Genomic DNA, 15,363 nt, shown 5'->3' with positions numbered 1-15,363 from the left:
CCCAGCACTCGGGAGGCAGAGGCAGGCAGATCTCTGAGAGTTCGAGGCCAGCCTGGTCTACAAGAGCTAGTTCCAGAACAGCCTCCAAAGCCACTGAGAAACCCTATCTCGAAAAACAAAAACAAACAACAACAAAAACTCCATTTTTAATTTCTAGCCAAAGTTTACAACTTGACTTAAAAAAAACCACTTTGTTAATAAAGGTCTTAAAATGATTTTATAAAAACTAAAATGAAGGCTGAAGCTATTCCTTCAGTCACACACATGTCAAGCTATACAGGAAGTTAGATACTGTGGACACCAAGGGCATGCTGTCATTCAAAGAGATGCCCCACCTTAAGCACCATGATGTTACCCAGCATGCTCTTGGCATTGTTGCAAAGAAGTCAATTCGGTTTTTGTTTTTTCTTTCTTTGTTTTTCTTTATGTACGTTGGTATTTTCCCTGCACATTTGTCTGTGTGAGGAGATCCCTGGAACTGGAGTTATAGAACAGTTGTGAGCTGCCATGTGGGTGCTGGGAATTGAACCCAGGTGCTCTGGAAGAGCAGTCAGTGCTCTTAACCACTGAGCCATCTCTCCAGCCCCTTATTTTGTTTTTGTTTTTTGTTTTGTTTTGTTTTTGAGACAGGGCTTTTCTATGGAGCACTGGATATCCTGGAATTCTTTCTGTAAACCAAGCTGGCCTCGAATTCACAGAGATCCACCTGCCTCTGCCTCCAAAGTGCTGGGATTAAAGGCGTGCGCCACCACTGCTCAGCTGTTTCATTCACCCATTTTAGATAGCCAGCTCAGTGGGCATTTTAGTATACTCATAGAGTTGTGGAGCCATTGTACTGTCATTTATAGAACATTTTCATTAGCAAGAATGCTTTTCATAGCAAGATCCTGTCTCAAAATGGAAGTAGGGGCCAGTGGGACAGCCTATCAGGTAAAGACACTTGCCAGCAAACCTGACAATCTGAGTTCGATCCCCAGAACCCCTGTAAAGGTGGGAGAGAACTGGTTTCCTGTGTCCTCTGAGCTGCACATGCACTCACATGTAACTATGTGCACACACAGTAACAACAACATACCAAGGCTTGAGAGATGGCTCAGTGGTTAAGAGCACCACCTGCTCTTCCAGAGGAGCAGGGTTCAATTCCCAGTACCCACATATAACTACATGCACACACAGTAACAATATTCTAAAACCCGGACAGTTTCCTGAAGTGCTCAGAAAACGGGGAAAGATGTCTGTCCAGCTGCAGCCAGCCTGCTGCATCTGGAGCAGCACACAAGTGAACCCATTCTCCGGGGTGATGGCACAATGGGATAAATAACAATTAAAAGACACTGGATTGTAAAAAGTAAAAATAATTTCAGGTGACAATTGCATTGGGTCTTTTGAGTTTCTTGTGCCAAGAAAAGAGCCCAGTGGGAGAAGCTGAGCCTCAGCCCTAGGAAGGGAAGTAGAGAGATAGACTAAAGAGCACCAAGTGTGAGCAAGGCACAAGTCTACCTCTGTCTTCTTAGGGACCCAGCACATGGGAGGCTGAGGCAGGAGGATTACAGCATCTCTGAGACCAACTGGGACTATTTGAGACCCTGACTCAGGAAACAATAAAATAAAAGGTGAAAGGCTGGGAAGTCAAGAGGCCCCATGTTCAGATGCTGTGGGGACTCTTCTCTTGACCTCCACCTTCATCCGGCATCAGCTCCAGTGGAGTGGGTCATCCCACCAGTGGGGTGGGTCTTCCGGGGGAACAAAGGTCAGAAACTGCTAACAGCAGTGTTGCAGTTTGGGCAGTTCCCTTTCTGCTGTTTGTACACTTCTCCCTTCACAGCAAGCATGCAGCAGATGCTACCCCAATGCCATAGTTGGTACCACCATCTGCAGGACAGACTGGCATCATGTGCTTCCTCCGATAAGGCACTGAGAACCCACATCAGTGGTACGCTTGTCGATGGTGCATCGATCAGTTTCCACCCTGCAGAAACCTCAGTGTGAATCAGCAGACTGCCCAGCAGCCAGACTGAAAGACCCATGAACCCACAGACTTCTCCAGACTATAGGACGCTAAAGATGCTGGAAAACTTGGGGTGTAGCTCAGTTTTGTGGTAGAGCATTTGTGGAGACCTGGGCTGGACACTCAGCTAGATGCATAAAGAAAGGGGATAGAGTGTTTAAGGGTGCTTACTGCTTTTGTGGAGGACTCAAGCTGCGTTTCAAGCCTCCATACTGAAATGCTCACAGCTACCGGTAACTCCAGCCCCAGGGAGATCTCAAACCTCTGGCCTCTGCAGGCATGAGCACTCATGTGCACATACATACCCACATGCATACACACAATTAAAAATAAGTCTAGAAAGAGAGCCAGGCATAGTGGCCCATTCCTTTAATCCCAGCATTCTGGAGGAAGAGGCAGGTGGATCTCTGTGAGTTGCAGGTCAACCTGGCTATAAAGGGAGTTACAGACCAGCCAGGACTACACAATGAGACTCTATCTTTTTTTTTTTTTTTCCAAGACAGGTTTCTCTGTGCAATACTGGCTGTCCTAGAACTTGCTCTGCAGACCAGGCTGGCCTCGAACTCAAAGATACACATGCCTCTGCCTCCAGAGTTCTGGCATTAAAGGTGTGTGTCACCACTGCCTGGCTCTGTCATACTTTCTTTATGTCTAGGTATAAGACCAGAAAGGCCTATCTGGCCTAAACTAGTTTTGGGTGCACATAGGGCAAAATTATATCCTCAAGTGGTCTTTTAAAGGAGACTCCCCTATTTACCATCTTATCCCTATGCTTGAGTGAGCATGCATGTAATTAAGATCAGATGAATTATGGGAAGGGACATGAACTGCAGACAAAACAAACTATATGGGCCTGGAGGTGGTTGTCTACAGAGTGAGTTCGAGGACAGCCAGGGCTACACAGAGAAACCCTGTCTCAAAACACAAAAACAAAACAAAAACCAAAATTTAAAGATAGCATCATGTGCTGGGTGGTAGCACACCCCTTTAATCCCAGCTCTTGGGAGGCAGAGGCAGGCGGATCTCTGTGAATTCAAGGCCAGCCTGGTGTACACGAGTTCCAGGACTGGCTTCATAGCTACTGAGGAAACCTGTCTTGAAAAACAAACAAACAAACAAAAACAAAAGAAAAAACCCAAAAACCTATCATCGTCATATTTCCCAGGCTGGGCCTCAGACTCTTTACGTTTGTGCTAAGAATGACCTTAAACTTGATTCTCTGGTCTCCACCTCCCCAGTACTAGAATTACAGACATGTGCCATCAGGATTGGTCTGTGAAGTCTTAAGTGTCAAACCTAGGGCTTCAAAGATGCTAGGTGAGCACTCTTAGCTGAGTTTCTAAGTTAATTTTCTTGAGCAGTTTATCAGGACAACAGAAAGCTAACACAGCTATAGCACTTCATAAGATAATGTGGGAGACTGTCATGATGATCTGGGAGAAAAAATTACTTAGCTCAGATACAAAAATTAACTTGTTAGCATTAAATTAAGAATTTGTGTGCACCCTTTAATTCCAGCACTCAGGAAACAGAGGTGAGTTCAGAGTTCTAGGCTAGCTGAGGCTACATAGTGGGAAAAGAGGGAAATTTTTGTTTTGGGCTGGAGAGATGACTCAATGGTTAAGAATACCAGCTCCTATTCCAGAGGACCAGGGTACACTTCCCAGCACCTACATGGAAGCTCACAACATTCTATAACTTCACTGCCAGAGGATCCACACCCTTTTCTGGTCTCCAAAGGCACTGCATGCACACAGACACACAGGCAGATAGAATACCCATATATATAAAAACAATTTCAAAAAATCCACCTGTCTCTGCCTCCCAAATGCTGCAATTAAAGTGTGCACCACCATGCCTGGCACAAAGCCCTTTCTTCCTCTGAGCCCCACTTACAATTGGCTGCTTTTCCTCATGCCTAAGTGGGTCATTGTGGGATTCCCAAATGTGAAATCTACTGCCTTCAGAACCCAAAGAGGACATATCTTATGCTTCATTTGCAGTGGTAGGCAGTGAAAAGCCCAATAGTTTGCATTCATTTCCTTTAAGAAGGCATATGGACTTGGGAGACAGAGGCAGGAGGATCTCTGTGAGTTTGAGACTAGCTTGGTCTACAAGAGCGAGTTCCAGAGAAAGCCTCCAGTTCCTCCAAAGCCACAGAGAAACCGTCTGGAAAAACCAGAGAGAGAGAGAGAGAGAGAGAGAGAGAAGGCATTTGGTCCTGCCAGGCGGTGGACCTCACTGAGAGAGCAAGCCTGGCACCCTGAATGTGTGCAAGGTTCCTCACTCTCTGCAGAGCATTTGTTTTTATCGAAACCTCCAACGGATGCAGCATCCCATGTCCATCACATCAATTAACATGATGTTATCAATGTAATGGCCCAAATAGATGCTAGAGAATCTATTTCCTCTGAACTAAGATGAATTAAAATCATCTTGGAGTCATGTATGACGGCAGACACTTGTAATCTGTCACTCAGAGGCAGGAGGATTGCCATAAATTGTACACCACCCTGGTCTTATATTGAGATCCAAGGCAGTCAAGGCTATACAGATAAACCCTGTTTCCAAAACAAAACAAAAACCCCACACCCAAACAAACAAAACAGGGGTTGCAGAATAGGCTATAATTTAGCTGGTAATGTGCTTGCCTAGAGTGCATGAATCTGTGGGTTTGATCATTACACCAGATAGACAGAAGAACCAGAAATTCAAGGTCATCCTCAGCTACATAGAAAGTTCAAGGCCAGCCTGTCTTAAAACAGACAACATCAAGATGAACAGCTGTCAGGCAAGACTGTAAACGTGGAAGGCTGTTCATTCCGCAGGCAGGCGCATTGTCTGACCTGAGGTGGTTTCAGATGAGAAGGGGCAGGAACTCATCAAGAGCTGAAAGTCACACTCTGGAACCACATGCTGCCCACAGCTGGCGCCCAGCACCTACTTGGCTGAGTCTGCAGTAACCCACTGCTAGTTAGGGCCTGCCTGCTTCTTACAGGAGCCAGATGGTGAAAGAACTGAGGACATGATGGGAACCACCCATCCTCTGCATCCTTCAAGGGTGATGTTGAGTCCTCCTTCCTGGATACAATAATGTTTGGGGGTTTTGTTTTGTTTAATTTTTATGGTACTGAAGATCAACCAAGAGCTCTGCCATTGACAAAGTCTCATCATGTAGCCCAAGCTGGCCTTGTACCTATGATCCTCTGCCCTTCATCCACACCCGGCTCACAACATGATTTTTAAAACTAAGTAGAGACTTTCTGTATACATGGGTTCCTGATGAGAGGATCCAACCATCCTTAAATGACAGCTATTCAGAAAACAAAACTTGCATTTGTACCAGACACATAAACAGCCCTTTCCTTGGTCCTCATTCCCCCAAATAATAAAGTTACTTACAGAACATTGATGTTGTACTAAGAATTATAAACCAGCTCAGTGGTGGTGGCTCACACCTTTAATTCCCGCACTCGGGAGGTACAGGCAGGTGGAACTCTATGAGTTCAAGGCCAGCCTGGCTTACAGGTGAGTTCCAGGGCAGTCAAAGCTATACAGAGAAACCTTGTCTTGAAAAGCCAAAAAGAAAAAAAAAAGAATTATAAGCCATCTAGACACGATATAAAGTCTACAGGAGGGTGTGTGTAGCTTATATGTAGATGCTATCCCATTTTACATAAGACTTCAATGTTTGCAGATTTTGGCATCCAAGAGAGGTCCTGGAACCAGTTCCTTGGTGGATACCCAGGGCTGATCAATTTCTTTGCACAGGGAGTAGCAGTTCAAATTATTCTTACTCTAATATCTCTTAGTCTACACTCCAAGGAACCAAAACAGGATTCTGCCTGTTTCAGGGAGGACCCCAGCCCACTAACTGATGGGGTGACTTATTGGAAGGATGCTCAACTCAAGTTACAATTTATTATGTTGAATGGATACAGTGGCCTGAGATGTAGCTCATTTGGTAGCATGTTTGTATGAAGCTCTGGGTTCAATTCCCAGCATCAAATAAAAACCAGGCATGGTGGGACACCCGTGACTCTAACCCTTAGGAAATAGAGGCAACAAAACAAAACAACAAACAAAACAAAACAGGAGTTCAGAGTCATCCTTGGTTGTGAATTCCATCCTGGGCTATGTAAGACCCTATTCCCTCACCCGAAAAAAGCACAAGTAAATCCATGGTCTGGTCCCTACAGAGGGACAAAGTGTTGCCATGGCATCAGTACACACTACCAAAAATTAGATTTTGCTCCTGAGGGTCAGAAAAGGGAAGTCTGTATCCAGGGACAGGAACCCTAGGGTGAGAGACTTCCTTCAGAGCTTGTCAACTGTGAACACCAAGACTAGACGTGTGATATCATCACAGATTACAAAACTCCAGGATTTGGTTTTGTTTGGCATCAGTAAATCAACTTTTACTAGGTGTCAGTCCTCAGTTGGGATATGAATGGATTCAATCATGACTGAATTTATCCAAGAGGGAGGCAAGCCAAGGCGGCTCACTAAGAGGAGACGCCTCTTCCTCCCAATGTGAGCACCAGGCAAGCATTTAACCTCTGACCTCTGAGCTCCACCTCTAGTCTTACTTTTCTGAAACAGGGTCTGTCTCACTAAGCTGAAGTTGTTTTTTTTTCTTTATTTTATTTATTTATATTTTATGTGCATTGGTGTTTTCCCTGCATGTATGTTTGTGTGAGGGTGTCAGATACCCTGGAACTGGAGTTGCAGTTGTGGGTGCTGGGAACTGAACCTGGGTCCTCTGGAAGAGCAGCCAGTGCTCTTAATCGCTGAGCCATCTCTCCAGCCCCCATAAATGGAAGTTTTTGAACTTGTAGTCCTCCTTCCTCTGCCCACCAGTGCCAGGATTACAGATGTACACACCAAGCCCAATTCAATATTGGCTTCATCTTAATGATGGTGACATAAAGTTTATTTCAAAGATTCAAGTTAAAAATGTTGATCATTCTCAACAAAAACTAATAAATGGAGTCTGGAAATATATAAAATAATTATATACCATGACCAAATATCAACTATAGCAAGAAAGGAAAATTTTTTTAGATTATTTGTTTATTTATTATGTATACAACATTCTGCTTCCATGTATATCTGCACACCAGAAAAGGGCATCAGATCTCATAGCAGATGGTTGTGAACCACCATGTGGTTGCTGGGAATTGAACTCAGGATGTGTGGAAGAACAGTCAGTGCTCTTAACCTCTGAGCCATCTCTCCAGCCCCGGAAAGTTGGTTTTATATTATTAAAAAACAAAATAAAAACAGCTAGACGTGGTGGCACACACCTTTAATCCCAGCACTCCAAAGGCAGAGGCAGGCAGATCTCTGAGTTCAAGATCAGCCTTGTCTATAGAGTGAGTTCTAGGACAGACAGAACTACACAGAAAACAAAAAACAAAGCAAAACAAAATAAAAACAAACAATCAAAAACAACAACAATGTATGCAGCCAGAAATGGTAACAAATGTCTGTAATCCCAATATTTGGGAGGTGGAAGCAGGAAGGTCAGGAGGTTAAGTAATACTCAGCTAGTTACACTATGAGTTTGGCACCAGGCTAGGCTATGTTACTACACGAAACTTTGCTTCGCACCACCCCACCCCACCCCGAAATTATTGAATGCACTCAATAAACAATATTGATTACAAAGACACTAGACAGTGTCCAGATCATGAAAAACAAAGGCCAGGTGGGGTGGCATACTTTTAGTCCCAGCACTTGAGAGGCAGGCAGATCTCTATGAGTTCCAGGCCAGCCTGAGCTACAAAGAGAGACTGCCCCTCCAACAACAACAACAACAACAACAAAAAAAAAAAAAAAAAAAAAAAGCCCAAAACCAAAACCAGACAGAGGACATATTTCAGTGAAATACAATGGACCAGAAAAAGGACATCGGGGACAATTGAGGAGCTTTGAATATGGTCTGTGCTATAACCGTTGTCCTCTCCAAATTCAGCAGGAGTCTGATCCTCAGTCCTGTGTTCAAGGTGATGGAGAGTGAGATGTTAACCAGGTTATGGTATCTAGAGGTGAGGCCTTGTGATGTGATTAGTTTAGATCTGCTCTCCAGAGTGGATCCCATAGGATTGAACCCTCTAAGCTTCATAAAGAAAGGTAATTTGGCCAGGTGGTGGTGGCAAATGCCATAATCCTGGCACTCAGGAGACAGAGGCAGGCAGATCTCTGGGAGTTCAAAGCCAGCCTGGTTTTAAAGACATGTGCTGCCACCGCCCGGCAAGAATCCATTCTTTGTAGTACTTTCATTTATTTGCTTTTAAGTATGTGTTATGTTTAATTTCTTGAAAAAGAATCTCAGTTTGGGGCTGGAGAGTTGGCTCAGCGGTCAAGAGCACCGACTGCTCTTCCAGAGGTCCTGAGTTCAATTCCCAGCAACCACATGGTGGCTCACAACCATCGGTTATAAGATCTGGTGCCCTGTTCTGGTATGCAGATGTACATGGAAGCAGAATGTTGTATACATAATAAATAAATAAAATCTTAAAAAAAATAAAGAAACTCAGTCTGTAACTCAGAGTTTCGGTCTTGAAACTCACATGGGGTTCTCAAACTCTCAGTAATCTTGTCTCAGCCTTCTGAGTCCTAGGATTACAGGCCTGACCCACCACAAACAGCTCGTACTGCTTTTATGATTTATTTATTTATCATGTATACAGTGCAGGCCACAGATCCCATTACAGATGGCTGTGAGCCACCATGTGGTTGCTGGGAATTGAACTCAGGACCTCTGGAAGAGCAGTCAGTGCTCTTAACCCCTGAGCCATCTCTCCAGCCTTTGTACTGCTTTTAAAAACAACTTTAAACAAACAAATTATTTTTAGAGTGTTCACCTAAATGTGCAAACAATACTGTAAGTCACTTTTACACTTGACCTTAGCCAAAGGCCAAGAAGTGATCACGGAAAAATGGAAAACTGGAGAAATGGTGAAGAGTTAAGAGTGACTGAGCAATCATGAGGACTGGAGTTTGGATCCCAGCACTCACGCCACAAGCTAGGAAGTTCAGTGTATGCCTGTAACCCCAGTTTCAAGTCAGGGCTTGCTGACTTTTAGCCTGAGAAAATATGGGCCCTAGTTTCAGGAGGAGACCCTTCCTCAAAGGAATACACAAAGTGAGCAAGGAGAACAAAGGCCCTCTTTGAGCCTGCATAAGTGCATGCCCACCCATACATGCGTATACAAATTCACAAATAAGTAAGTACTTAAAGTGTTTTTGGAAGTGATAGAGACTTTTTTAGCTGGCCTGGAATTCACTATGTAGACCAGGCTGGCCTCGAACTCAAAGAGACCTGCCTACCTCTGCTTCCCAAGTGCTAGATTAAGGGAGTATGCTGCCACACCTTCCTTGGTCTTTCAAGATGGTCATGGGCCTTTTGGTGCAGGCCAATAATCCTGGCTGAGGGGGAGAACACAGATCCAGGCCCTGCTGGAGCGAGAGTGAATTTAAGGCCAACCTGGGAAACTTAGTGAGATCCTGTCGAATATGTAAGGTAAAATAATGGCCTGGGGACATAGCTGAATGGTAAAACACCTGCTAAGCAGGTGTAAAGCTCTAAATTCAACCTCCAGTGTCTCACACATACCAAAACTGTAGCCACCCAATGCTCTCAGCCCCAGGTAATCACAGAGTGTTTTTGTTTTTACCGTCTATAGTATAATTTGCCTTTTCCGGCTGCTTCATGCTTATAGAATCAAACAATATGTAGCTTTGTGTGTCTGACAGAACCCAGCATCTTTTGCCTTGGTTCTGTTTGTGGGACAATTGATGAAACCTGAATAAAATCTGTAAAACGGCCTGGTGGCATTCCTTTTTTGAAAATTTTTTATTTATGTGCATTGGTCTTTTGCCTGCATGTATGTCTATATGAGAGTGTTGGATCCACTGGAACTAGAGTTATAGACAACTGTGAGCTGCCATGTGGCTGCTGGGAATTGAATCCCACTCCTCTGGAAGAGCAGCCAGTGCCCTTAACCACTGAGCCTTCTCTCCGGCCTGGGCTGGTGGCATTCTATCCATGCCACTGTGTTGGTTTGCAGGTTTGCACTCTGGTTACACAATACAATATTGTAATACTGGAGGAGGCTGGGGAATGGCATGTGGGAATTCCTACCTGCAGCTTTTTTTCTTTTTTTTAAAGTCTAAAATGAAGCAGGCCTCTTCGGTAGCCCAGGCCTGAGACTCTCCATCATCCCAAGTGCAGAGATCCTGGGCATATACACACCTTTCACTTACAGTTAGAGTCAAGGGTCTGACTGTGCGATGCTGCTGATGTCCAGGGAAGAAACAGTGACTTCTTTTCATACTGTGGACTGCTGGCCTTCCCACCTGTCAGAGGTCATTCATGAACTCAGCATCCAGAAGATTCCCCAGGGCCATGTACGGGCTGAGTCGAGAGAGGCACATCTTTCAGGGCTCAGGGAGGATACCGTTGGTCCCTTCAGGGCTGGCTCTTTGGGCAGAGGTTGGGCAGGCCCAGTAGAGTCCCCAGTAGGCCTCAGTAGAGCCCTAGGCAGACTCAGAGCACAAAATAGAAGGATCAAAGAAGGTCGGGAGGGAGTCAGAGACTGAGACCCTTGTCTCTGCCCTGAACATCTGCCCACAGATTTCCTGAGAAGTTGCTGATGCCAGGCCTCTATTTCCTGTTGCCAGGGCAGAGAGAGTGAACTTGAATGGGTGGACATGTGAGCCTCGGAGGAAATAGCAGCTTGGCAGAGCAGAGCCTGAAGTGACACAAAACAGACTTGCTTGCAGCTTGAACCCGTGAGCACCCATACTCACAAGCAGACACACACGGATATGTTTGTTGGCTCGTGGGCATGCAGACAGGCACATCATTCACATGGGCATTTAGGAGCACAGCCTGCCAATGCCATGGCTACAAACTTCAGGACATCCAGTTAGTACTGGAGGGGAGACAGAGAAGAAGGCTTCAGTCAGTGCGGCTTTAGGCAGGGAGGGGTTGAAAGTAAGCCAGAGAATAAGAACCCAGCCCATTTTGCGGTGGAATGCCTGTGTCCAGCTCAGTGGAAAGCAGGGACCAGCAGAAGACCAAACTCTGCCCTTGAGAAGCCTGCAGAACCCCAGCTGGGAGTCATCAGGTTTGCTGGGTGCAATGATGAACAAAGTGGACAGAAGGGCTTCTGGGGGAGTCCATAGGAACCAAGGCTGGCCCTTGGACTTGAGGGCAGCAAAGAAGGAGGCTGGCTCTATGGCAGTGGCTCCCAAGGATGCCCCTGATGTCTTAAGACTCCCATGATATGACCAAGCTGGCTGCAGGGGTGTCAGACTTGTGTAGGAGGTGTAGACTTGGTAATGAGGCAGTTCATTTCCCAGCACCCGCCCTCTCCCATCTTGTGCTGGTCTGTGCCCTTCACCTGCGGCTCTTCTAGACCAATCTGGATTCTGCCACCGCTGACCAGATTCACCTCAAGCCAACTTCATCAGAAAAGAGAAGTGACTGTTTTACAAGGCAAAACGGTCCAGGGGCCACAAACCCTGAGGAGGCGGCTCCGGGGCCCCAAGGGCTCACCAACATGAATCTTCAGCTTCTATACTCTGAGCTTCCTTTCCCGAACTCTAAAGAAGTTTCCAGAACTGGGTCTCTCTCTCTTCCCTCAGCCTAGGCACACATGTCTACACCACAAGTTTGGCAGTGGAGGAATTGTCAGCTCTATCTGGTGTGGGAAGGACTGGGCTAAGGAAGGAAAGGACCAGTGCCTTGAGCCAAGTGAGATGCTGGACAAATACACTGGCCTAGAAGCAACGTTCTCCCACAGCCCGAGCAAGGATGGAAGCCTGTGAGGTTCTGAGGGTGATGGGCCTCAGGATGTCTAGAAAGAGCAAGAGGAGGAGTAGGTCCATTGTGGCTGAGGACACCTGGACAGCATTATAAAGCTAAAGGGAGTTGGGAAGGACGTGTCAGCACTTCACATTACAGAGTATCCCTGGATGGGGGTACAGATACAAGTTATACAGGTTAAATAACTGTAGGGGCGGGAGAGGTCAGGCTGGGCACATGACACTGAAACCAGGATTAAGAAAGGTCTGAAAGGCCAGTGGGAAACTACCAAGGGAGGAGGGCCTGGTGACAGGATAAGTGGAAGCACCCAAGGCTAGGGTGGGCCTGGATAAGCAGCTTGAGTGCTGCCATCACAGGACTAAACACAGAAGGGTCAAGAACAATGGAGGGAAGTTGTCAAGCTGTCCACAGCTCTGGTTTCTACCTTCCTAGCCTGACCAGGCTTCCTGCCTCTGAGGATACAGTCATGCCCCCACCCCTCCCCGCCTCTACTGAGAAGGGGTGGGGAGGGTGCTAGGCTCTTCCTCTCCTGGCCAGCAGCACACTGGCTGATAAGAACTCTGCAGCTTACTCTGCCCGTGGCTGGCACCATGAAAGACGACGTGGCTCTTCTGGCTACCGTCACCCTCTTGGGAGTTCTATTGCAAGGTGGGCTAGCTCCTGTCTGGAGGGTGGGTGGATCTTATACCCATGCAGCCTGCTCTCTGTCCTTCAGGCTCTTGGGGTAGGGAGTGGGGGTGCTGGCAGGCCTAGGCCCAGGCCCAGGTTAAAGACAGGACACTTCCAGCGAAGGCTCCTGCTGCCAAAGTCCAAATTCTTCAAGAGTCTTGGTCTCAAAGGGCCTGAGACCCGGCTAAGGGCTAACACTTCCCTGGAGTGGGGAAGAAGTCCTGAAGGAGTGTCTGTAGGGGAGCCATTGAAAACGTACTTGGTCAAGGTCTAGAGGAGAGCACAGTCAAGGGGGATTGTGCACAGTCAAGGGACTAGCTGAAGGATGGCAAAGATTGCTGAGGAGCCACTGAGGAAAGCATATCAGATAGCCTTGTGGTGGGGGCTGGTGTCTGCTTGGGGATATGAAGAGTAGTGGGATAGCAATGGGCTTAGACGGGGAGAGTCCTTATTACAAGGCACTTGGAGCATGGTTATCTGCCAGAGTAAGGGCTGGGTTCATGATGTCTAAACAGAGAAACTGAGACAAGAGTTGATGTCATTGTTTGGTGGCACTGAGAACCAAGTTTGAGTGACCCTGTAGTAGGGAAACCAGGGTCCCTTAGCCACAGGACGTGTGCTTCCTGTTCCTTGTGCCAATTCTTTCCTGGGACACTGGCTACTCAGGGACTAAAAGACTGGGGGTCCAGACCTGCAGAACGGGAGGTGGATATTTGCTTGTGCTTTGCAAGTCAAATAGTTCAGAGGTAAAGTCTCCTGTGGCTCCTCCCACCGACAGGTGTTGCTGGTACGTGCAACACCCCAGTCAACCCTTGGGCCGACTGAACATCGATGGTGGGACGGGTCGGAGGAGGGAGTTAGAAGGGAGTTTCTCAGCGAGAGGCAGGGAGACTGGGGGACAGGTATGCTGGACGCCACACCTGACTCCCACGTCCCCACGGCCGTAGCCTACTTCTCCTTGCAGGTGATCTCTGCGCGCAGAGCTTTCCACGTGTCGCCGCCACTCACTTCTGGACCTCCCGAGTTCGAGCGCGTCTTCCGAGCCCAGTGAGTGTGGCGGGTCCGGGAGGGTTCGGGTGTCAGCCCAGCCCGGCCGCGCGCTCACGCAACCCGTGCCACGCAGGGTGAACTGCAGCGAGTACTTCCCGCTGTTCCTCGCCACGCTCTGGGTCGCCGGCGTCTTCTTTCACGAAGGTGCGGGACAGCGCGGGGCTCGCTCCGGGGGTGGTCCCGGGTGGCAGGGGCGTGTTCACAGTGCCGCCTCGCCTTTCTCAGGCGCCGCAGCTGTGTGCGGACTGTTCTACCTGTTCGCGCGCCTCCGCTACTTCCAGGGATATGCGCGCTCGGCGCAGCTCAGGTAACTCGGGCCGGACTTCCGGGAAAGCGCGGCAGGGGAGGGTCGCTCCGGGACGCGGCTCTAAGGGTGGGAGGCGGTGATCGGAGGCAGGGGACTGGTGGAAAGAGATTGCCTTCGGGGACTGCAGGTGGGCCGACCTAGCCCAAGGGGCGGGGCCGAGGCCTGGGGGCGGGGCCTTGACTCAGCTCCCGCTGAGCTCCGCCCACAGGCTGGCTCCTTTGTACGCGAGCGCGCGCGCTCTCTGGCTGCTGGTGGCGATGGCTGCGCTGGGCTTGCTAGTCCACTTCCTCCCCGGCTCGCTACGGGCAGCGCTCTTCAGACGGCTCCAGGCGCTCCTGCAGATGGCCTGAGGCGAAGGACCTCCAAGTCAGCGCAACTGGAGAAGAGCTTAGAGCAAAATGCAGGGGTGCCCGCCCCCGAATCCCAGTTTCTAATTAAAGTTTCCACGACGGTCCCGCCTACATTCTCTGGGTCGGAGAAGGTTGCTTACCAAGGGCTGCAAACCCTCGAGGGCCCCAGCCGCCGACAGATGCAGTCAGGCTTTGGGAGGCGGCGTGGGCCGGCTTGGATTTGCGCTTCTCTGTACCCTCCTCTAGGGTATACCTTGCCTGTCTGCGCAGCCTTGACATTATTTCCAGAGTCAGCCACTCTTCACCCTCCTTTCTGTGCCTGGGGCTCTCCTTCCTCACAGGCTGAGCCTCGGCTGCCAGAATCTTGTGTGCCTTCTTGTCTTTCCTACCCAGCCCCGACTTCACTAGAACCAGTTGTTGGTCTTTCCCCAAGTGAGAACTGGGTCCCTGTTTTTGATCAGCACTTGATCGCCAACATCAGATGGGTGTGGGTGATCAGGACACCCCTGGAGAGGCCCTCAGAGCAGAGAGCATGACCAGGAATGTAGTCAGCGATATGTTCTCTCAAGTAGACCTCAAGGTGCCCGAGGAGGGCCAGAACTGGGGAAGGCCTGCTGACAAATCATCTCTAAATGACTTAATTCTCAAACAGGCCCAACAGTGTGTGCAAAGGCCCTGAGATTGGTGGAGATGGCCCATTTATCTTATAGGAGGCCATAGGATGAGCCAGGTGTTGGGTTCATGGTTGTAATCTCAGTACTTGGGAAGCTGTAGCATAAATTTAAGGCCAGCTTGAGCTACAGTGAGTTCCAGGGCTGCCTGACTGTCTCAACTCTTCCACTCCCCACAACTCCTGCCCCTGCCACATACACATACAAACATCCTATTATATGAGACCAGGGGAGGAGCAGGGAGAAAGACGCTGAGGACCACCATGGGGGGGGGGCACAACAAAGAAGTTGGCTAGCACCTCCCCCCACTGAGGCACTCAGGAGCTCAGGTCTTCACAACAGTTGGGATGGGTAATGTGATGCCTGCCCAAGATGACATAAGAACACTTTGGAAGGGGTTCCTATAGCATAGGTAGGCACACCTTTAGGTACGTGAAACCCCCAGTTACTGACTCAGTGGCCAAGGCCTT

The 15,363-nt window shown here is 48.3% G+C and overlaps 1 protein-coding gene across 1 annotated transcript; it reads left to right on the top strand.

The window, feature by feature from the left end:
- The first annotated feature begins 12,436 nt into the window (after positions 1 to 12,436).
- LOC113836822 (leukotriene C4 synthase) lies at positions 12,437 to 14,222 on the top strand. The gene is made up of 5 exons (XM_027427647.2): positions 12,437 to 12,494; positions 13,463 to 13,562; positions 13,639 to 13,709; positions 13,791 to 13,872; positions 14,081 to 14,222. The coding sequence occupies exons 1-5, from the start codon at positions 12,437 to 12,439 to the stop codon at positions 14,220 to 14,222; spliced, it is 453 nt and encodes a 150-aa protein (XP_027283448.1).
- The last annotated feature ends 1,141 nt before the right edge of the window (positions 14,223 to 15,363 follow it).

Source organism: Cricetulus griseus, chromosome 7 (assembly GCF_003668045.3).
Source record: "Cricetulus griseus strain 17A/GY chromosome 7, alternate assembly CriGri-PICRH-1.0, whole genome shotgun sequence".
NCBI classification, from domain to species: Eukaryota; Metazoa; Chordata; class Mammalia; order Rodentia; family Cricetidae; genus Cricetulus; species Cricetulus griseus.
The sequence above is the reverse complement of the archived record's forward strand: the minus strand, read 5'-3'. Positions and strand labels throughout refer to the sequence as shown.